The sequence below is a fragment of the Mytilus galloprovincialis genome, chromosome 7, assembly GCF_965363235.1.
Source record: "Mytilus galloprovincialis chromosome 7, xbMytGall1.hap1.1, whole genome shotgun sequence".
Lineage (NCBI taxonomy): Eukaryota > Metazoa > Mollusca > Bivalvia > Mytilida > Mytilidae > Mytilus > Mytilus galloprovincialis.
In genome coordinates this window covers 9,015,550-9,040,672 of record NC_134844.1, presented here as the reverse complement: position 1 = coordinate 9,040,672, position 25,123 = coordinate 9,015,550, and the positions used below count along the sequence as shown (strand labels likewise).

Here is a 25,123-nt window from a genome sequence, read left to right as displayed (position 1 = left end):
AGGTCATCATTTGAGTATATACGTATGTATAAGGCATTTTGTAAAACATATTTTTGGGGGTTAGTAGTCAGATACATATAAAAACTACTGACAAAATCTTAAACGAAGTATTTTTACATTTATTTTGCGGTTTTGCATTCAAATGAAGCCTAAGACTAAATTGATAAAGCATCATTAGCGAAAAAAGTACCGATTTATCAGGTTTTCTGCGTACTGATATTGTAAACCAGCAACTGCGAATCACAAAGTTTTCCGGTGAGCTCAGCGAGTAAGGTTTAATTTTATGTAGAGTAATATTGTCGAGTGAGCGCAGCGAATAAGGTTTAATTTTGTGTAGATCAGCTGTCACTTTACATTACAAATAGGATGAAAATTTGATGATCGATTTATCGATTTATATTTTTGTATGTTTCATAACAGAAAGAAGTGGGATTGTTTTGCTTCAACAGCAAACCTGAACTGATATGACTTCAGATCAAACTCATATATGACGTCGGTAATATCTCGATCCGGGGGTCAAAGTTATTAAAGCCGGGTTAACGTATGTAGTTTTATGTAGCACTGCGCGGAGTGATATGGATAGTGGAAACACCAATAAAGACCGATATCTGGCATTCTTATTTCCTGTGACCTTATAGAGGCTGTTATTTTATAGTTTGATAATGAAATTGAAAATGGAAATGGGGAATGTGTCAAAGAGACAACAACCCGACCATAGAACAGGTTGACAATAAATATTTAATTTTCAAATATTTCATTAGGACAAACAAGTGGTCTCACACCTTTGTGTTCACACTAATATTACACTTAATTAAAATTTAAAACAGATTAAAACAAATATACAGATCAGGGGTAAACTCTACTTTTCAAAATAAAGAGATGAGGTATAATTGCCACAATAGGACAAAAGACGTGGATGTAAAATAATAACTATCATAGGTCAAACAATACATTGTCTTCAAAAACTCACTATATAGTAGATAAATATTTTTTTTTTTATCTGAATGCAGAATTAAAATCATTTCTATTTAGGATTTAGACGTGTACTTAGACCAGGATTTGATTCAGAACCTTGCTCATCAAAACGATACCAGCCCTTCCCATTCAACACAACTGGAAACAGCGTTTGTGTATATGAGAAGTCAGTCTGTTCCGAGGAGGGACAGATATCATACTATACTGGGACAACGCTCACTGATCGAACATGTCGTTGTGACTACAGAAGAGGTTATGAGTTCATTATAAGACCTAAACAAACAGGTGGATGTTTCTGTATCCCATCCGAGGAAGACTGTTCGTGTGTCCTGAAAAAATGTGAAAAGGATTTCGTTCTATCAGCAGGTATTGCTTATAATTAAACAGTCCATTGTTTAACCGTGAACATTCTGCTGGCATAAGAAAATGTTGTGAACATTCAGTAAGGCATTATTCCTACTCAGGTACCAATTATCATGCTTTATGCATATTTACATGTATAGATTATAACGTGGCTTCTTACATATCAGACCCTCTATCAGACCTCGTTCATGGTATCAGCCTTAGAGCAGAAAGGTTTGAGTGATAATATAATGAACGAGGGAAGATAAAGTGTGTGATATAACAAATTACATGTCATAAACTTTTCATTATATACATCAACAGAAGACAAAAAGACAGAAAGTTTTTTTTTTAAACATTTGAATAAATGCATAATAATTATGACATGGATGGCATATTTTCTTATTGGCACTCATACCACATCTTCTTATATCTATGTATTTATCATATTAATTGTTTTGCATTTTCATAACATGTTTTTCAGGTTCTTAATATTTGGGTTTTTTTTTCTTCTTTTCACAAAAAGGTGTATTTTCCGTAATTTCCTGAATATATTGCCTCATTATGACGACAGCTATTGAAATATGATTATACAGGCCCCTAAAACACTTTGCAGGTTGAAATTTTAGGTTAAATAACTATCGTCTGAACTGATTTCTAAATTTTTCGTCCAAAACCTGATGATTTCTTCCTTCCCGATTTCGTAAGAGTGAAATACATTTTCAGTCAAAATCATATTGATAAGTATTTTTTTTTGGAATTAAACAACATATTTGTATATATGTATATAACCGCCAAAGGATGTTTTAAAGGCACCTTAGGTTTAGATCCACGACGAAAAAGGACTGGATTATCCAAAAATTTGGCATAATTCATAATCCTAATCTACAACTAAGGGAAATAATGGGAAAAAGTTAAGTTGTGCAAATCATGTAAAAAGTACCTAGGATTTTGCCATATGAGCTAATATAAATATGACGAGAATATTATATTTGATTAATCCAGTTCTATGTGTCTATTTTACGTAAATGGAACAAGTGATTTCCGTAGTTTCACCAGCAAACCGGAAAATGATTCGATAAGTTCTGGTCCAACACGTCTAGAGGTCTTCGTCATAACAGGTATTTAAGACAAGACTGTCGTTCTTCCAGGGTCCTAATAATCAACGTCATGTATTCAAGGAAGGACTGATGTCTGTCCATACTATGTTCATCTGTTTCCACAGTAATATTCAACTCAACAAGAAATTTTGAAACAAAATACCAGAAACAATATAGACAAACCTTTTATATCGTCAGTTTAATTTGTCTCCGGGTTAATAATAATATTGGATTACAATTTAAGAAAGATTGAAAAATAAAAATAAAAACAACAATCGTCATCTGAAACGTAAATTATTTAAATAACATACATAATCTGTTTGTAGATTACAAGTGTATCCCAAAAGATCTATCACCAGCTGATACCATTTGTTCACCATTTCCAATCAAAGAGAAGTGAGCAATACTATACTTAAAACTGACAATATCTAAAATATTGAAAAATAGTGATTCGAATTATACACTTATCATAGGGATTTTTTTAATTCGTTTCCTTTAGCTATTAATTAAGGCAACAAAATTTTACTGTCATAGTTCTAATCTCATACAGTGATTAAAGACCTGTACTATTGATTGAAATTTTTGGTTCAAAATCATAAATACTTACAACACCATTTTACAAATAAACGGATTTATATTATGTGATTCGAACAAAAATTACCGTTATAATCTATTCACATTTATAATTTGTAAACAGCAGTTTGATGTAGCTTTACATTTGAATAAGCACATCTTTGTTTGCGAGTTTTTACTTCTGTTATTTGAGCATCACTAATAACATGTTTGCAGACGCTTGTCTGGAGTACACAATTTTAATTCTGGTATATATGATGAATATACTTTATTTCTTACATTGCTTGCAATGAATTACCGTTATTTCCTAGTGAAAGAAAAACCGATAATTTTACATGTGAAATTAACTGGGTATGCAACAATAGGTGTTGTCAAGACGTTTTAGATGACGTCGCATCATAACAACTCTAAATTTAATTTATTAAATCAACTATAAATCCTATTGTTTATAACATTAATTATGAAAACAATTAACCGTGTCTGTTGTGACGTTTTTGATTTTAACGAACGCAATCTATGTATTACTGGTAACTTATTAAACCAGAGATATCGTTACCATAAATTACTTAAAACCTTTACTAAATTTGTCCATAGATATCAAAATTTGGTTTTAAAGTTTGTTTGTACCTGTAGAAAACTTATTTCAAACGGGATAGCACATCCTCATTTTTACGGAAATGTTGTTAACCGTGCCCGGAAATTTAGAAATGATCCATGTAAACTGGTTGCTCCTTTCAATAAACTTATTCTAAAAGGTTACCTATTCAACACTGTAATAAGATCATTGAATATTGTTTTTATTGGTATAAATATTGATTTTGTTCTCAGTAAATTAAAAGCTAACTAAATATTAAATTGTACTAGTATGCTATATACATATACATATTCATGGATCTACAATCTGTCGATACCTGTAACTTGGCATTGCACAAGGTCATGCTTTTCTCTGGCTGTTTATGACGTCTTAACACTATATCCATTGGATGTTGGAATTGTGTACGGATTGATAGTTTAGTTTTAGATGCATGATTTTTTTTATTAGTTGTTAGTGGCTTTGAACTAGCTGTCAGATAACTGCGAGTACTCTCAGATCTGTTCATTGTGTCTTTTTGTGTGGGGATGTATAAGTACCCGGCCACGTCCACTTGTATTTTGTCCATCTGATGAGTTAAGCCTTTTTCAACTGATTTTTATAGTTCGTTATTATGTTGTACTGTTATACCACTGTCCCAGGTTAGGGGAGGGTTGGGATCCCGCTAACATGTTTAACACCGCCACATTATTTATGTATGAGCCTGTCCCAAGTCAGGAGCTTGTAATTCAGTGGTTGTCGTTTGTTTATGTGTTACATATTTGTTTTTCGTTCATTTTTTTTTTTTTTTATAAATAAGGCCGTTAGATTTATCCTTTGAATTGTTTTACATTGTCTTATCGGGGCCTTTTATAGCTGACTATGTGGTATGAGCTTTGCTCATTGTTGAAGGCCGTACGGTGACCTATAGTTGTTAATGTCTGTGTCATTTTGGTCTCTTGTGGACAGTTGTCTCATTGGCAATCATAACACATCTTCTTTTTTATATAATCAAAGAATTAAAATATCGAAAAATATTTTAACTCGTGACCAATCAACACTAATAATTAACTCATGCGCTACGCGCATTCGCGAAATAATGTGTTGTTCGGTCACTTGTTGAAAATTTGTCTCTATTTGAATTCTTCATAAGTTATTGAGCTATAAATTATACATCAAGGTCAACTGAAGACTCGGACAAATTGCAACCGTTTTAGGGAAAATATGAAACAAAATAAAACAGGTGTTATACACAATAACATTTAGGATGATTTTTTTTAGGAAAAATATGACTACTATAATGAAGTCTAATTTACAAGACAAAGGTAAGTAGTTCGTTTATCTTATATATTTTTTTGTTAAATCCACTTCAAAACAGCAAAAGTCTGAAATGGCATATATCTGTACTGGACTGTACTGATTTTAACTCTACCAGTCTCTACTTGACTGTAATCTGAACCAGTAGTCAACACTTCGGTGTTGACATGAATATCAATAATGTGGTCATTTTTATAAAAAAAAATTATATGAATATCAATAATGTGGTCATTTTTATAAATTTCCTGATTACAAAACTTTGAATTTTTCGAAAAACTAAGGATTTTCTAATCCCAGGCAAAACTTTTTGAAATTTTGGATCCTCAATGCTCTTTAACTTTCTACTTGTTTGGCTTTATAAATGTTTTGATATGAGCGTCACTGATGAGTCTTATGTAGACGAAACGCGCGTCTGGCGAACTAAATTATACTCCTGGTACCTTTGATAATTATTTACACCACTGAGTCGATGCCACTGCTGGTGGACGTTTCGTCCCCGAGGGTATCACTAGCCCAGTAGTCAACACTTCTGTGTTGACATGAATATCAATAATGTGGTCATTTTTAAAAATTTCCTGTTTACAAAACTTTGAATTTTTCGAAAAACAAAGGATTTTCTTATCCCAGGCATAGATAACCTTAGCCGTATTTGGCACAACTTTTTGTAATTTTGGATCCTCAATGTTCTTCAACTTTGTACTTGTTTGGCTTTATAAATATTTTGATATGAGCGTCACTGATGAGTCTTATGTAGACGAAACGCGCGTCTGGCGTACTAAATTATAATCCTGGTACCTTTGATAATTATCTATACTTAACAGTCTGAACTTTTACTCGAATTAGACTATTTACCGGATTTGTAATAACATAAGCAACACGACGGGTGCCACATGTTGAGCAGGATATTCTTACCCTTCCGGAGCACCTGAGATCACCCTTAGTTTTTGGTGGGATTCGTATTGTTTATTCTTTAGTTTTCTATGTTGTGTCATGTGTACTATTGTTTTTCTGTTTGTCCTTTTCATTTTTAGCCATGGCGTCAGTTTATTTTCGATTTATGAGTTTGACTTTCCCTCTGGTATATTTGGTCCCTCTTTTACTCAACCGAGTATAAATACATGTGTGAACTGCAAAAAACTTTAATTTTAAGGATAAGAGGATATTATCTTAGAATCGAAGGAATTATACAGGTAATAATACGCGTAAGTTCGCTTTTTTATGTAACGTCATATCAGAAAAACTTTGTCGGTAAGATGCATGAAAGGGCGAAAAAGGAATATCCTAACTGGCAATTGGCTTTTGCTGTTTTGACATGCCAATTTCATATGATCGGACCCTGTTACACGTAACAATGCCACCAGCCGTCGGCGGCAGAGACAATCACTCCCAATAAATAACGGGTTATCCCATCATAATTGTCATGCATATGGCGAAGATTAAATTACACTGAATCAGTTTAAGATAGCACGCATCTTTGCTCTATCCAAAAATCGGTTTCGCCATCTCCTTAAACAAAATACTGCTTCTGTATCTCCTGTTTATTGAAAATGTTTGTCGACATATTCAGTGACAGGCTTCATCAACACGGAATGCGATCAAGAAAACCTTAGGTTTAACCTGTTTGTCCCAGGTATACCGACATACATGTATGTTGTGGTAAAACACTATTGGTAGTCTTAACTTTGAGGAACTGGTAATAAAGTTGGTTCATCGATTGGGTACTTTCTGTTTTCTAAAGATGCAGTCGTCGAAACCTCGTTCACAGCAATCGAAATGATCTTTTGGCCTCTTCGTTCTAACAGGACGCTTTGCGATGGAATCATGATGTTTGCGTCAATATTACACAACCACAGAACAAACCTAGTGTGCGTCTTGAAATTTAATAATTTAACACCATAGATACAATACTCATGATACTGTGACGCCACCTCATGATAAGCTTTAACTTAAGTGACGGACAGAGGAAGTTGTTCCAGCACGATAAAGCCCAGCCCTGTATTGCAAGGATAATGACTGCTTTCCGTGCTCGGCACAACATTGGTGTAAAGCCATGCCTCTCACAGTTGCTTGATTGAAACCTCATATATCATCTTTGGAACAAAGAAGATAGAAATTTCCGTCCACTATTATAACACCAAACTTATCTATGACATTGGTTCAACTTAAACAAGCTTGTCAACTTGGATGACACAAGACACCATATGTTTGATACAAAAAGGAGATCAAGAACAGTTTTAACAGCACCTTTCGGTGACAGTTTATACCTAAATTTGACGCAATCCAATTTATCGTATTATTTATAGCAAATTGTGTTCAGTATTTTGCATAACATTAAAATCTTTTTAATTTAAGAAAATTTAGCTCATAAATTAGATTTTGAAAACGATACGATATTTTGTTTTTTGCAGTTTATACATGTATTTATACTCGGTTAATGTAAGTAGATAAATGTAAAAGATTCAGTAACTTAATGAAGGATAAACATGTGTTGAAAAGCTCATGAGTATGTAGGACATTGAAAATATCCCAAAAGACATTGTTGTTGCTCAGATTTTTTTTATTCTTTTCAGTATATTTTACGGTTGATAGCAGAAGTGTACCTGTGATCACTCTACTTGGGGTGTGGATATTCATTGTTGGTAAATGTATTTAAAAATATATTTTTTAAGTATAGATATTTTTTAAATACTACTGTTTAATAAAAAAAAATATGTTATTAACAGTAGTTAGGCGGACTGTCATCAAACGGACGAGGATAAAAAAAAATAACCAGAAGGCAGCGTATGGCTTTAAACAGTTAGCAAAATACATTTTGTATTTAAAGCAATGTAATAATGTACTGCCACGGATGAATATCCCATATCCTTTGCTTTTTCTATAATAAAAACAATACAGTAGAGGAAACAATAAACAACAAAATGCGTTGTGTGAATTAAAAGTCTAATTCATGATATAATACCCCATTTTTATGTAGAATGAGGAAAATATCCCTTGCGTATGCGTTATATCTTAAGTCTTACGTATACTGAAAATTATTAATTCGCTATTGTGTTTAATCTAAAAAAAGAAACAAAGTAATAAGACATCGTATAAATAGCATGTGGTATTTGTTGATTTCGTTAAATATGCCATTCTTTGCAGCGAATGTCTCAACAGTATAAATTGTTTGTAGAACTGTATCGATAGTGTGTAGAAATCTTCAATAACTTTGTGTTCAATGAAAACCGGTAAAAGGAAAATCTGTTATCAGCAATTTTGTTAATAGAAAATAAGATTATGACGAAAGCTATGGCACGCGGGAACCACATAAATGAGATAATCACAATTTATCGAGGATAATGATAGATTATCGGTCGACCATTATAGATGTACAGCGTAAAGTATACTTTACGGTTGAAAATGCATTTACGAAATTATCGTCGACAATTTATCATTATCGATCACAAATGCATTAACAGTCGACAATCTATAATAAAGGCTGTATTATTCAGCCTCAAAATTATGTTTAGACTAAATCAGCTACCATCAAATAGATGTTAACAGGCTAAAAATTGTTATGACAGATACAGTATTAGGTCAATGTCAGGAAAATATACACTTTTTGTATGAGGCTGAGAAACTAGGGAAGGGCGAGGTTCTACCGAACTCTTCCTCAATTTTTCGCTGAGTACAAAAAAAGTTATAAAAAGAAATAAACACAACTAGTTAGAGTATAAAGAATAAACTGTTTAATCTTATTTCCACAGTCTCCGAGGCAATATACATTGTCTATACGCGTTTTTATCATCCTATTTTTAGCATTACCATTTGTAGTATATGGTGTTGAAAGACTGAAGGAGTATTTGGAGAGAGGTAGGTAGTAATAACGTAATAACTCCGATAAATTAACTAGTCTTTAATCTTCAAATAAATGAAAAATATTAAAAGATTTTGAGTTTCTGTAGTAAAGAATTCACACAAGGAAACGATTTTGACGTGCGATGTTAGTCTCGACTTGATTGTCGTTTCAGTACCGCTATTTAAACGTTTTTCCTAATTAATCTATTTTGTGAAAAAATTATCGCCTGTTAAATGTTGAACTTTGATAAAGATAATTTCATTGTTTGTCCATTTTTAAACATTTGTATCCTTTTATCCTGGGAAAGAATTATGTACATGCGGTTAAGTTTTTTGTCACATATTTGTTTGTTTTTATACTGATTACGATTATAACATAATGTTGATTGATGTTCCCCTTCTTGACAGTTATGTTTCTAATTGATGGATTAATATGTCGGGTCTTTGGATAACACATTTCGCAGATATTAATAAAATGGAAAAAGGAAATGGGGAATATGTCAAAGAGACAACAACCCGACCATAAAACAAACAACAGCAGAAGGTCACCAACAGGTCTTCAATGCAGCGAGAAGTTTCCGCACCCGGAGTCGTCCGTCAGCTGGCCCCTAAACATATATACTAGTTCAGTGATCATGAACGCCAAACTAAACTCGAAATTGTACACAAGAAACTATAATGAAAATTAATACAAGACTAACAAAGGCTAGAGGCTCCTGACTTGTGACAGGCGCAAAAATGCAGGGGGGGGGGGGGGGGGTTAAACATGTTTATGAAATCTCAACCCTCCCCTTATACCTCTAGCCAATGTAGAAAAGTAAACGTATAGCAATACGCACATTAAAATTCAATTCAAGAGAAGTCCTAGTCTGATGTCAGAAGATGTAAAGAAAGAAAATAAGCAAAATGACAATAATAAATAAATAACAACAGACAACTAGCAGTTAAGTGACATGCCAGCTTCCCGTTAGAGTTTTAGTATCATACCATCATAACATATATGAGAAGAACATAACCCGTGTCATGCCAACAATTGGTTATTAAATAAATGTGTTTAGTTCCGATGCAAACACATTATAAGTGAATCAATATTAACGCCAAAATATGCAATTTTTAATGACCTGAAAACAGTATCGTAACTATATCACTTCTTAATAAGTCTATTTAAAGGTTTTGTTAGCTTCTGAGGTGAATACTGACATTTCTGTGCTTTATAAAGAATATTTCCAAAAAAAAATGGATGTCAAATACCTGAACGTATAAGAAGTATGCATGTTGAGCTATATTTACGAATGATGGCTTTATAGCGATGATAAAATTTAGTAAATGTTTTAACTAGTTTGTGATATCGAAAACCCTGGTGTAATAATTTTCAGTAATACATAAATTTCTTTCGTTAAAATCTAAAACATTGTTAAACGAACAAATCGTACAAGTTGAGATATATAGATTCCACAACTGCAACAAGTGTGTTACGATATTTCTCCACTCGAAACAGTACAATCTTAATATTTAAAGCGCGAGGCTTTCCAGAGCTTTTTAAATAGTTAAAATCTAACTGTCGAGAGTGTAGATATATCATAATACACGAGTTATAGTGGTGGAATCTGTTTCTTTAATGATTTTTATCCTTCTTTTTCAAAGATTTGAAGAAAGTTGTGTACTTTTATGTGACGTCATCAGGCATGGTCGCCTTTTTTTATGACGTCACAGTAGGAAAATGCAGAAGAAACAAAGAAAATTTAACGTCACAATTAAATTTCGACCAATTATTTGCTGAGAACTAATTTTTTTACTAAAGATTAGAAATATTTTTCTCACACCGGTCAGGAAATGTGAAAATAGCATGAAAATTAGAGAAATATAAACACCGTAAGATGGTGACAAGGAAACGTCACCGTCTAAAAATGGATAATTAACGATAGGAAATGAAAACTAATCTCTTATCATATATTTTAGTATTAAGCTTTCCGTTAATGATATAGATATCAAGATCGAGGAAAGGGCAGTGGTCATTGATATAATAATTTTATTTAAAGTAGGTTCAATAGGATAAATTTCTTTAGTATACATACTGAAGTCGTCATTATTGAGAGCCAACATATTATCCAAATATCTAAAAGTATTATTAAACCAGGTTTAATCCACCATCCTCTACATACATTGTAAGAACATGATTGTACCAGGTCAGATATTTAACAGTTGTTATCCATTGGATTGATGTGTTTTAGCTTTTGGTTTTGCCATTTGAACAGGAACGTTCATTATGAATTTTCCTCGGATTTCAGTGTTTTTGTTATTTTACTTTTTTCTATATTGATGGTTCCGACAAGTTGAAGAATGTTCAGATTGTTGTGTTTGATATAAATAATTATGTTCAAAATAGTGTAGACATGCATTGTAAATCAAATAAAGCCATTTTTTAAATGTTTGGTAATACGTTGTAGCTTAAATTTTGATAGTTGTCATATGTTAAAGCCGATAGCCGTGATCGTATATATATAGGCGTTGCGACTAGTAAAACTAAGATAGCAAGTCAACATTAGTGATTGGTGGATCTATCAAAATTATTCTTCTGTTAGAAAAATAGACAGCGTCGGAGAAACGGGTTAAGAACAAATTCTTTTTACATTATTAATTTTCTTATATAAATAGTTTTTCGCTTTTGATCAATTCTTTTCCCTCAAAAATTTACCTTTTTCGTTATGATAGGATTTTAATAGTCTGTGCTTTTCTATATGTTCTCTCATACAATTAGGTATATCATCACAAATAAATATACAATTTCAGCTATAATATCGTCGCCTTTGGATGTTATAACATGTATCGAAGGTCAGCCTGCTGTATTCACTTGCGAATTGAGAAAACCTCATATGATGGTCAGATGGTACAAAGGTTCGGTTCTACTGACAGATACTGTCAATGAAATAACCATTGAAAGTAAAGATAGAATGTATGTTCTAACCATACCAAATACAACGAAGGACAGCAGTGGATTTTATTCAATTAAAATCAATAACGAATCATCAAAGGCTCAGTTACATGTGCGTGGCGGTAAGACCTTTTCAAAGTATTAAAATATAACTTACATAAATGTATGCGTCTGAATTTGTTATACACATACAGATACTATCAGAAGTTTGGTAAATTGATTTATATATTTGTATATATGTAAAATATCGAAATCTTCAAAATACAATAACAGTCTTTATGAATAAACATTAAGCAAAATAGTACCGACCGACACGAATCAACACAATACTTACATGCACGATCTTGCAATATATGTAGGCAATTGACATGTTTTAAAATGACAGCAAAAAAATAAGAACAGGTTTCTTTAATAATGTTTTTTTAACATATTATTGTATGGAGCTGGCGATATACTCATAGCTTCCCAAGAGTATCTTGTTTCCCTAAATGCTTCGTCATAGAATAAAGTAGAACGATTTTACGTTAAATTGTTTCCGTAAATTTTAAAACGTTAAATATCTGGTTATTTTTTTTTTCAGAAAGAATCTTTAAATTTTATTTTTCTCTTCAGAATACAAATACCGGTAAAAGAGAACCACATATGACTTGAAAACAACTTTTAATCATATCTACCAGGTCGATGAAACTTCAAATTATATATTCCGTGACAACCGGTACCGCTCTTATGGGATGCAGCAACATTACGTGTTAATGACCTCATATTTTAGCTATTTTTTTGTTTATGCTTGTATCGTAATTTCGTGTCATGAATCAAGCAACAATTTATTTAATGCATGCACCAGAACAATTTTCTGGATCTACGTTCATCGATACAATTCAATTTACGATTAGGATTAACTAGGATCATTCAAAATAGCCAAAATCCTCCAGGGTCAACTTTACTTAGTTTCTATACATTTTTTAAAATCTTATAAACGGACAATATAACACAGTTTTTCATAAATCACTTCAGTACCGATGTACTGATTACTGATTTGATGATACTCCTGGGGACTGTCCATCATCAGCACCATGAGGGTCATATCCGACTCCCGATTTCGAGCAATTTTAAAGGTTACACCCTATCGCACTCTTTGTTCATTAACAGACATGTATTATAAAAAGGAAAAGCACGTTGATCTAAAATAAAAGCGAAAGAATGAAACATAATTTATAGACTTATAATTAATTAATATGTGTTATGATTGACACACAAAACGCTACATTTTTCTTAATAGTCTGACTATATTTAATTGAAATCTTTTGGGAAATATAAGGATATTGTATTGTTATTGTTTTTGATGTTTTCAGTGAATCAGGATTCAATTTTCATACTTAATGTTCTATTCAACTTTTTTTTATTTCTATTTTTAGTTGAACTTGCAGCTGAGGAAGTTAACTATTTACGTTTAGTTCACTTGATGCTTCGGATTGCAACGCCTGTAGTTAGAGGAGTTTTTGACAAAGAGTTTGACCCCGAACAATTAAAAGGCGGAAATATCTTCCCTAGATATCGCATTGAACAATTGGTTAAGCGTCGTCATTTGAGTGAAAAAGAAAAAGATCTAGTGCTTTCTATTACACGTAAAATTATGTTATTGTCTGGGATCTCTTCATAAAATATCAGTTAGCCTAACGTAATAAGAGTTTTTAACAAGACGTCGTAAGAAAAATAGTTAATTTGAGTAAATGTCATTTCAGTTAAACCTTTATAGTCATATTGGTTGGTCAATAACATCACGTCTTTAAACAATTGAAATATTCAAATTCAAAGAAATCTTATATCAATTTAATATTTTTCAGGTAAACGTGACCCATCAGCCAATGGTTATGACCAGTCATCAAAAGATTTTGATTTAAAGCTGATGATAACCCTCATTCGAAACTTTATTCCAAAAAAAATAGTCATAGTCGATGTGCTTCCTAAGCAAAGTAATATTAGTACAGGAGCTAATTTATCAAGACTTAAGTATTACCGAAATCAAATTGTCCATAACGAAGGAAGCTTTTCAAACGTGCAGTTTTCTTCTTATTGGAAAGATATCTGTCGGGTAAATATTGAAGCGCATCTCTTCTGTGAGCATATTACAATTTATTTCAATCTACATGTAATAACCATCAATCCGTTTATATATCTGTATGCATGATAATTGCAAATGAAAAACTACAGGTAGGTGATGAAACACACCTAGCAAGAACAGGGATAAGGATTTTGATTATGATGATACATTGATAGGTTTGATCCCGACATTCTCTGCAATGACCCGTGTCAGGAATGTTCAAAAATAGAAAACGTAAGATTCCGATAAAACAATGCGGTGAACAGCACAGCACAATCATACACTGTCAACTTGTCCTCAGCATTGCTATATGTATCTACACATTTTGCACGAGTTCAGACAAGTATACTTTGTGTTTGTCTTTGATTAGGGTATTGTGTATAGTTTCTGTGGAGGTAAATGAGGACGAATGTGACAACAACCATTTGATTTTCTCAGGAGTATTTTTTTTTTTAAATTAAACAATATTTTAAAGATAGAAAAATATTATACTTACTTTATAATTAGATACGAACATTCAATTAAGTTGAGACATTTAGCAATGATGTTGACAAAAACTTATATTTTTATCAAAATTATATTTATCAGAGACTTAAAAAAAAGTTTTTCAAATACCACTTTGAATCATTTAGGCATGCATATTGTCTGAGCATTTTATTAAATATCCAAGCTGTAAATTTTGAACTAGATTTTCTCGGAAACATCCTGGTTACCAAATATTAGATTGAAACAGGTAGTCATACCGCTTATCATCTTTATTTTATAAAATTCTTCAAAGGTACTAGGCTTGCAGTTTTGTGTACCGCACCACGTACCGTCTTGATGAGATTCATAAGTGGAGCTTGAATTTAAACAGTTAAAAAAGTTAAATCAAATATACTACATTAAAGCGAATTGAATCCAATATACCGAAATATTGTGTTGCATGTAACTTATATAAAAGTAAGGAGGTATGGTATGATTTTCAATGAGACAACCATCCACCAAAGTTTAAATGAAGTGGATGTAAGCACTCATAACAACCGTACAGCATTAAACAATGAGACGAAGAAAACCAACATCCTAGTTCTTTACCTCACAATTTACGAAAAACAAATATAACAGATGTAAGCCAATGACAACCGCAGAACACGCAGAACCCGCAGAACCTCAGGCTCCTAAGTAAGGGCAGTGGTGAAACGGTACAACTTAATATCATATGTTATATATAAGTCAATAAACGAAAAATAAATACGAGAAAAAGCCACAAAAAGTAAATACAACAACCTATAAGTTATGGGTTGTATAATTGCATATAACATGTGAACAAACTTAAAAATCAGTTAAAAGGAGCTAAACTGTTTAGATCGATCCTTGAGCAGAAAAAACATCCAACATACTGGATATGAAAGATAATTTATAGATCCCGCACAACAAAAAAACGACAAAAAGTATAGGGTATACTTTCAGTTATTGACCGCTTGTTAAAAGTCACTAACAATAATAAAAATAAATCAAGTAAAAAACGGTAGTAAAGCTTAGTATTCCAGATAATTCAATATTTAACAAAGAGTCACATTACCGAAAAATGATATATTACATGAACCAAAAAGTGTTAAGTCCCCGGATTTTGATGCACTTGAAACCCATATAAAATCATACATATATGTACTAGGTAGAACGAACCTTTTTAAAAGAAAGAATAATACATAATGTTTGTGGTATCCAACAATAAATTTATTTTCAAAAATTAAATTCATTGATGTTGTAGGCTGTTGTTCTTCTAAAAAATGAAACTATTCATCAGGAAGAGAGACACATTCCGATATCTATGGATGAAAATGATCCCTTGGTAAAGGCCATAGTTGGTATGTTTTTCCATATTACAAATAAAGCTAGACAAACAAGACTAAAAAGCAATTATATTTTTTTTTTACCAATCAGATTCTACAGATACAATTACTATTTCAATATTAAGAGTAATCATGGTTTAAATGAGCCCTTATATATAATACAACTATACTGAAATATAATTTATTTTTGAATGCAACGCGTCTTCTGATTGACTGACGTCGTTTTGCTTATCAGCCCATAGACATAATTTAGTCATGTGACCGTGACGTCATCAACGTTTTTTCATGGTTTACTCCGGTTTAAAATGGAATTCATTTTTTCTGTCTATTCTAAATAACATAAAAAATGTGGTGCACACTGTTAAATAACCCGCTACGCACCACATTTTTCATGTTATTTCTTCATACACAAAAAATATTACAGTCATTCCTTAAATAGCAAAATCAAGATCAATGGCTCAGACAATAAAATAATGTGAACCGCATTAAATCAACAAGGAGAAATACTAGGTAACCTAGAACTTAATGTTGTTAGGAATACCTTGCTAATTATGATTAAGAATGTGATATATTGTCGATAATAGGTTACTGATGTTCAAATATATCCAATAACTCATATCTGAATAATTAATAAAGGCAACAGTAGTAGCTGTTCAAAAGTCAAACATCGATTGAGAGAAAACAAATCCGGGTGAAAACTACACCCGAGGTAAACACATCAACTATAAGAGGAAAACAACGAAACAACAGAACACTGAAGTGAATCATACATGTAAGCATGACAAATAAAGCTCATGAACACTAACGAGAGCGACACCGGCTACGTTGACAGGGAAACCGTCTCCGGCTATACATGTATCGCCTGTCGTACGAATACACACTGAGTCAAAGAGAGGCGACGTATATTCATTTGGCATTTAAACTCATAAGTCGAACATAAACTGACAGAGCAAAGACTTAGAAATACAAACAACACACAGACAACTAGACAAACAACAGTACATCAAAACACAACAGAGATCATTAAAGTCTAAGCAACACGAACACCACAAATAACTTAGAGGTGTTAACAGGTGCTCCGGAAGAGTAAGCAGATCCATCTCAAAGTACAAACCCGTGGATAAGTATAACCCGGTATGAAACAACTGGCGAAAAGGGAACAGAATTGAAGAAATGAAAATCACAACATAGCCACACGCTGTTGATATCTGAGCGGTCAACTAATTCATGATGGCGTCCGAATAATTTACGAAGGGATGATCTTTAACTTTATCTCATGAAACTCTTGCTTTAATAGCTTTCTTATGATGCAGCAATCCTATTTAAAGGAAATGATGACAGGAAATACAAGCCCTGGAATATCGTATCAACGGGGGTATATATACTCCTTATGAATATGTGATGAAGGCGCTACTGCCATAATCTGAAATTTTATATTACTTGTAAAATTTTAAAACATTGTGACTAGTCTGGTATCTGAAGACTTAAGACAGCGACAACATGTCTCTAGTGAGTTCTGACAAGAACATTTCGAATCGGTCATCCAATTCTTGATGATGACAGTTAAGCGTATTTGGTTTCGATATCAGTCATTATTTATACATTTAACACTGTTGGAGCAGATTTTGTGTCAGGAGCACGTCCTTTATAACAAACACCATATAGTGTGAATATGAACGAGTGTAAATGAGATATGTTAACGCCATACCATGAGGCCGAGGGTATATTAGTTGGTGTTTGCCAGAACACCCCCGCTGTAAGTGGTGTTCTTGCTCCTCAGTCTTTAGTTTTTAATATTGTGTTTGTATACTGTTGTTGTATTTTGGTCTATTCCGTTTGCGTTTGTGTTTTGCTACAATTGGGGACAGTGGTGTAACAGTAGAACATAAGAACGAATTGGATAGTAACAGGGCATAAAAACGAACTATTAATCAAAACATACATAAACATTGGAATACTGTTATAATGAAAATATACGAGGTATGTTTATTAACACATAGTGCCATGTATTATGTTTTATTATACTATTAAACCTTTATGTTCATTTTACCTGCATATGAGTGGCACCTACAGCGCACATACGCACATGATACACCTAACTGCAGCTTCTTAAGACATAAATAAACCCTTTATTTAAAAAAAAATACAATTTCAATAATTCTGATTTCAGCTTCCTTTGCCAACGATACGAAAGAAGAAGGAATAAGGTAATACTTTTGAAAATTTAATATCATTTTAAGACGTTGAAATAAAATGAAACGTTGCATGCTGTTGATTTGTGTCTTTCATGAATGCACTATTATATGGCTCGATACGACTGAATAATATTGTATGCTAGGACAGGTAGTGATTTTTCCCATTCAAGGGAAATTGACTGTATACAGTTTCACTTAAAGTTTTTAATAAAATCGTACATTAAAGTCATTTTGATCATGGCAATACTGGTCTGCGGAAAAAAGGCGGGGTATAAATAAGCAGGCACTGTAGAAATTTAGAAAGTAACGTCCACTGCCTTGACAAAGGCATGTAAATAGCAAGAGGCTCGCTCTCTGAGCGTGGATGACGTGTATTTCTCTATTTTTTGTGCTATTTTCACATTTCCTGACCGGTGTGAGAAAACTATTTCTCCTCACCAGTGAAGAATCTGTTCTCGGCAAATGATTGGTTGCAATTTAATTGTGTGACGTTAAATTTTCTTGTTTTCTTCTGAATTTTCTTATTGTGACGTCATGAAAAAGGAGACCATGTCTGATGACGTCACATCAAAAAAACTTTCCTCAAATCTTTGAAAAGGAAGGATAAAAATCATTAGAGAAACAGATTCCACCACTGTAACTCGTGTATTACGATATTTCTCCACTCTCAACAGTTAAATTTTAATTACTTAAAAAGCTCGGCAAGCCTCGTGCTTTAAATATTAAAATTATAACTGTCTCGAGTGGAGAAATATTGAATACACTTGTTGTAGTGGTGGTGGAATCTATATGTAATCAATCAATCGTCAGGCTAATTTGAACGACTTGTTCTTTTCTTGCTAACGTGTCCCTTTGGGTTCGTGTTGTTTATTCTTTAGTTTTCTATGTTGTGTCATGTGTACTATTGATTTTCTGTTTGTCATTTTCATCTTTAGCCATGGCGTTGTCAGTTTGTTTTAGATTTATGAGTTTGACTGTCCCTTTGGTATCTTTCGTTCCTCTTTTAACTATATAAGGCTGAATTCGTACGAAGGCTTTTCAAGGAGAATGAAAAGAAGCTATCTTTATCCATTAAATTCATTTATGCTATAAAGATGGTGTCATCTCAGTAATAATTCAAAATTGTGTGACTATAGTGATCTCATCTACTAAGCATCCTATTAAATTTGACATAAAGTTATTGACAAGTAAAGTGGATTAAGAGCAAAACTTTACGACAAAAGATAAGATTTCAGCTTCCTTCCAAATTATGAACCTTTTATTTCTATGAAGCAATATTCCAGCATATTAATTACATATCTTCAAGTAAATACGATATTATAAAAATTTGAATTTCCTATCATGATTTCCCTGAAAGAAGGTATTATGCTTACAAGAATGCTGTTAAAACACAAGAGCCAAGTGGTGATGTTCAAATATTGTTTCAAAAATTAAACGGGCACAATCACGAGTAAGTTTATCTGTCTCACAGTTGACATTTCAATGGACGTGCCCGCGATCTATTTTCATAGAATATAATCTATCGTATGAGGCGTTCATATATGTTTAGATCACCTAATAGGTTAAGTGAGCTTTTCTCATCACTTGGAGTCCATCGTGCGTCGTTGTCCGTCGTCGTCATTAACTTTTTACATTTTGAACTTCTTCTAAGGAACCCCTGAATGGAGGAATCAAACATTGCATACTATTCCTTATGAGGGGATGACCAAATGATGTTACATCATTCAAAATGCTCGCCAGCGGGGGATTTCGATTAAAATTGGACCCTATGAATAAAACATACAAATGTCTTCTTTAAAAAAAAAGTAAAATTACAAAAATACTGAACTCCAAGGAAAAATTCAAAACGGAAAGTCCCTCATCAAATGGCAAAATCAAAAGCTGAAACACATCGACAAACGAATCGTTTACAACTGTCATATTCCCAAGAACCACTTAATGAAATAAAACCAAACATGACATAAATGTTCCTTATGAAGAGCTGACTAAGATTTGTTACATTGTAGCTGATCCATCATCCAAGTTGGGCTCCTGAGAGGGACTGAGTTTAAAATAGGCTTATAAAGGAAATCCATACAAATGTCTCGTTTTAGAGAATAACAATATAGAATGAAATACACATGGCATAAATATTCCTTAGAAAATGCTGACTAAGTGTTGTAACGATCAATCATCCAAGATGGCCGCAAACAGGGACTTGGTACATAGAACCCTATGATAAATTCATATAAATGTTTTCCTTAAAAGAGCCACTATATGTATGAAACCAAACATGACATGATGTTCCTAATGAGGTGATGACCAAGTGTTGTTAATTTGTAGCCATGCAATCATCCAAGATGGCTGTCATCGGGAAACTTAGTTTAACGAAGGACCCTATCTGACATACATCCAAAAGTCTTCCTTTCAAGAACCACCGAAAATATTTACACAAAACATGGTAAGAACGTGTCTAATAAGATGCCGACCCAGTGGTGTTACTTTTTAACCAATCTATCATCCAAGATGGCTACCAGCGACGAACTTAGTTTAACGAAGGACTTTATGCGAGATAGATAGAAATGTCTTCTTTTGAAAGACCACTGAATGAAATGAAACAAAACATGACATGAATGTTCCTCATGATGTGCTGACCCAGTGTTGTTATGTTAGTAAATCCATCAACCAAGATGCTTCCAACGGGGAACTTAGTTTAACAAAGGATCTTATTGGAAATATAAACAAATGTCTTCTTCTAGAAACCGCTAAATGGATTGAAATCAAACATGGTATAAATGTTTCTTTTGTGGTGCTGGCCAAGTGTTGTTACTTTGTAGCTGATTTGTCATCCAAGATGGCTGTCAGTAGGGGGAGTAAGTTAAACATAGGACCCTATGTGAAATACATACAATTTTTTTTTCTTCAAGAGAACCACTGAATAGAATGAAACCAAACATGACATGAATGTCTAAATGAGGTGCTGACCAAGTGTTGTTCCTTTGTATACGTAGACGAACCATCATAAAAGATAACCACTAGCAGGGGACTTAGTTTTTACATAAGACCCTATGTGAAATACATACAAATGCTTCTTCAAAAGGAGCCATGAATGACCTGAAACCAAACATGGCAAATGTTCCAAATAAAGTGCTAATGAAGTGGGTGTGTTTTATTTTTGATACTGTACGTGCTTAGTGGACGTAGTTTATTTGAAATACTTATAGATTATCGATGGTATCTTTTCTATCGAAAGGTCGTTCCTCAGCTACAATCTCATCGAAGGGCTACATCCATTAAGGTGCAATTTATCCTCAAGTTTAAAAGACCATTGATAATGTGTTTATCACTATTCTGCCTATAATGTCGTTGATGTTTACATTGACAACGTCTGGAGCTTCCTTAATTTCTGACAATAGTTGTCTACTTTCATTTTCGAGCGAAACGCTCGATATGAAAATTTATCACAAAAAAAAATCAAAAGAAAAATATATAAAAACGAGATAAAAAAAAAGTTATAGTTCCTTGATATCAGATTGTTAATGTTTGCTCTTGTATTTTTATACATCAGCTAGTATAGGTTCTCAATATTTAAGCTTTTGTCACTATAAAGGCCCACCATACAACAACGTTTGCTTTAATGACTCATATTGATCACTTTAACTAATATTTCAGTAATAATTTTCACTTCTTTTACTGAATTTCAGAAATTACGAAGCTTGCTCATTGTCGTCCCATATGTATGTCAAGCAAAGTGGGCAAAAAGAGTTTTATTTTTATTATTAGAAAATCAATGAAAGAAAAACACCCATGTGACGCTTTTACATTTGCTTTTTTGTTGACAACAAGTTTTTCTCATTCTGTATATTTATAGCATTACACAGTTTATAACCAAAGAGGAATCAATGTATCTTCGAGTTGTGCACCTGCTACACAGGGAGGCCTGTCCAGCTGTTAGAGTAAAATTTAACATTCTGTTTCCTCCACTTGAGCTGAAACAGATTCTCCAGTCAAAAATCCAAATTCTGTTGACACAGAAAGGAAAGAAAATTAGTCATGCGCAGTGGAACCTTCTGTTTCCTCAATCAGGTTGTATACCTTTTCTTTTAGTTTCCACAGTTTTCCAAAATAATTTTTCATATATTTCATCTTCTTTTTTACATATCCATGATATACGTTGAAATCATTGATGGTTGTGAAATGTTAATCGACCGTATCGTACGTTACGTTATTACTTATTTGTTTTTAGAAGATCTGAAAGCTGTCCTTTTACTAGAAATTCATTCAGGAAAGTATGTAATCACTTTTCTGTATATACCATTTAATCGCATAATTTTAAATATTTTATATAAAACATGAAAGATATTTTTCTCAGTTTGTATAATTTAGATAACATGTATATAAAAAACCGAAACTTGTACGTCTGGAGTCGATTTCACAAGGAAAACTACGACTCATTTGTGCCTCCCATACACAACTATGTCTCAAAGAAAGTCCTACATTGACTTGGTTATGATACAGTTACTTCAGAGTGGAGTACGGGGACATCACTTTGTCAAGTTATAATTCTATGTTTGCGACATGTTAAGTTAATCTTTCAAGATTATAGCATGTTAGTAATTGTATAATGAATAAACTCATCGTAGATATCAGGATTAAATTTTGTATTTACGCCAGACGCGCGTTTTACAAAAATATTAAAAGGGTCAAATAAAGTACGAGGTTGAGCATTGAGGACCAAAATTCCTATAAGATATTGCAAGTAATTGTCATCAACACCAATTGTTTTTAAGAAACGACACATATACAATACAACTAGGAGTACCCGCTAGTTTATTCCTAAATAACATCAAGCAAAACACAAGAAACACATTATTGTGAAGCCCTTTATCGCCCCCTTCTTGTCCATTATAAGGCATGTAAATTAAATGGGTACCTACGAAAAATATAATATATATTTTGTTTGTCTTTTCTGTAGGCATTCCACGATCGATAAACTTTAGTTTGCAACTGATGGTTACATGTATCTGGTACGCAAGTGACAGAGAGAAGATATCAATGGAAGATTGGGGTGTCATAAAAGAACTTGAACAATACATTTATAAAGTAGCACAAAACAAAGGCCATCTAAACAAGAGAGACTTTGATGAATACTGGAATGAAATCAGCAAGGTAATCATATGAATTACAGCCTTCTGAAAGTGCTTCTATATCCTTCCATTTTTTTCTCATCATTAAATGAGATACGAGTTGGGTTTTTTTTACAATTGAACAAATGTGTTTTAGAACTGACAAAAGTTAATATGAAAAGCAAATACGCTTTACATAAATATTATTTTAAACACTTTAATGATATTACTCTCTCATGACTTTTTTTAACATCACGGGAATAGTGGTTTTCAATGTAATAAAAAATGAATGTAAAACGTTAGAAATTATTAGTTATACTAGAACGTGTGGCCGAAAGGTAACCGTTTCTCTGTATGACCAAATAAATGGTTTTTAATCTTCATTAATCAAATATGACGTATTCAAATGCTACAACTATGGACAAGTAATGTTATTTTACAAAAAAAAAAAAAAACAATGATATGCAATCGTTTGTAAAATAATCATATTCCACAAGAAGACATGCCTGTTCCAATTCTTGTATAACAGCTGTTTCATTACATGCATTCATTTGAGGTATTGGACTTTTGATTTTGACATTTGATAAAGGACTTTCCCTTTTGAATTTCCCCTTTGAGTTCGTCATTTCTACTGTGAACCTGTTATTAGACTTATTTATATTACAAGATAGAGGTGATCTTTTGATTCTGAAGTATTTAATCTACATTCCAAAAACAGTATATTTCATTAATTGTCACGTTTAACTTATTTTCAGAGGATTCTTCTAATTGGTGGTGAAAATTTTAACAGAAGCACTACCTATTTGGCTATAAACACAGAACACGATACAATCTCGGAAAGCACTGCATCATAACGTCAAAGGACTAAGCTGAGCAAATCAAAACCGTTTTTTTGGGAATTAGACGCATGGTGAATAAAGAAGTTTGTACTACAGAGATATATGTGTATGCATAATGTGTTCATGAAATTGACATCAAGTTACAGGATATATAAATGTGTCTTTGGTATTTCTAGTCGAAAATACCTACAAAAAGAAAGCTGAGAGAGGGATTTTGCAGATGGTTATATCTCGGAAAATAAATATCCGAGTAGGTGAATGATCAAAAAGATTTAAAAAAAACCAAAAAAAAACACGCATAGCTAAGCTAAAAGCAGCAAAATGACTAATTTCAATTTTATATTGTATTGATTCTTGAATGAACATAATTATATAAGCATAACAAAATTCATGTATTATTTTTTATTTCAAATTATAGAGCAAAATGTTTTCACCAGATGAAGGTATATGACAGGGTAATTGCTATTCAGTAAAACAAAAACATATCTAGGAGGGCTGCCTTCCACTTCTCAGCAATGTATTATTTAAGTTATAATTGAAGGTTCTGTAATAATTGTCTTTGTATTCATGATTTTCGTTCTCCCCAGTTTTAAGTATGACTGAGTAAGGTAAGGCATTCCAATCACTTATGGTTCTTGGGTAAACCTATTTTTTCCGCGTTAAGGTTTTACATGATGGTATCAGACAGGAGTTACGAACCATATTTCTAAAGATTCATTCTGGTGGTATGTGTTTATGATTGATATAATGCTTACTTCTTGTTTGTCGATCTTATTTTGCATTTTTAGACTTTCATTGTTTTCTTCTTTTCTCCCTCCAAACGATGTCCAGATTGTCTGACCTAGTATGTCGCTTACAGATTATCTATTTTTGTACCGGTTAGTTACAAATCTAGATAATCCTATCTGTACCATATCTATTTCGAGCTAAACAAAATTAGATGTGGATCCAAAAAAGTTGTGATACCACCTTATCATAGTTCGCCACATCGCGTTTCATAAGTATAGGGTTAAGAGAAAAAATTCACTTGAATTTTACAGTTTGAGAAAAGTAATTCTACATTTTATTGCAGTAACAAATATCTGAGTCATAAATATATGTATGTATCTCGGGTTTTCGGAAGTCTCATTCTCTTTTTTTTTTTTGTGCTTTAATGAAATAATTCTAGAAAATTTCCGTTAGCACAGAGGGATAACATGCATGGATACTAAAGCTTGTAAACAGTATAAAAGGGGTGAAAATTTGATGGTTAACTTCCAGTGAATGTTATTACCTGATTTGAAATGACATTTTATGTGAAATTGTGTCTGTAGACCTGTACAGGATACAACATTACTCTATTTCTTGCTTTAAAACAATAATAAATTCTGCACAATTGTTTTAAAAGTACCAAATTAACACAGT

General features: G+C 32.7%; 1 protein-coding gene across 3 annotated transcripts in view; it reads left to right on the top strand.

Annotated features, from left to right (window-relative positions):
- The window catches only part of LOC143082261 (uncharacterized), a 29,356-nt gene extending 4,553 nt beyond the window's left edge, over positions 1-24,803 (top strand). For 2 of the 3 annotated variants that reach the window (XM_076257859.1, XM_076257861.1), the window contains 13 exons: positions 1,033-1,341; positions 2,744-2,813; positions 4,843-4,886; positions 7,449-7,517; positions 8,677-8,730; positions 11,506-11,769; positions 13,063-13,272; positions 13,492-13,739; positions 15,499-15,595; positions 17,751-17,787; positions 21,626-21,840; positions 22,730-22,923; positions 23,636-24,803. In XM_076257859.1, coding sequence (XP_076113974.1) covers positions 1,033-1,341; positions 2,744-2,813; positions 4,843-4,886; positions 7,449-7,517; positions 8,677-8,730; positions 11,506-11,769; positions 13,063-13,272; positions 13,492-13,739; positions 15,499-15,595; positions 17,751-17,787; positions 21,626-21,840; positions 22,730-22,923; positions 23,636-23,734 — 1,910 coding nt within the window. In that variant the 3' untranslated portion in view covers positions 23,735-24,803. The remainder of the gene's footprint in view (positions 1-1,032; positions 1,342-2,743; positions 2,814-4,842; positions 4,887-7,448; positions 7,518-8,676; positions 8,731-11,505; positions 11,770-13,062; positions 13,273-13,491; positions 13,740-15,498; positions 15,596-17,750; positions 17,788-21,625; positions 21,841-22,729; positions 22,924-23,635) is intronic. The other variant, XM_076257860.1, reaches the window with a different exon arrangement.
- Positions 24,804-25,123: the final 320 nt, after the last annotated feature.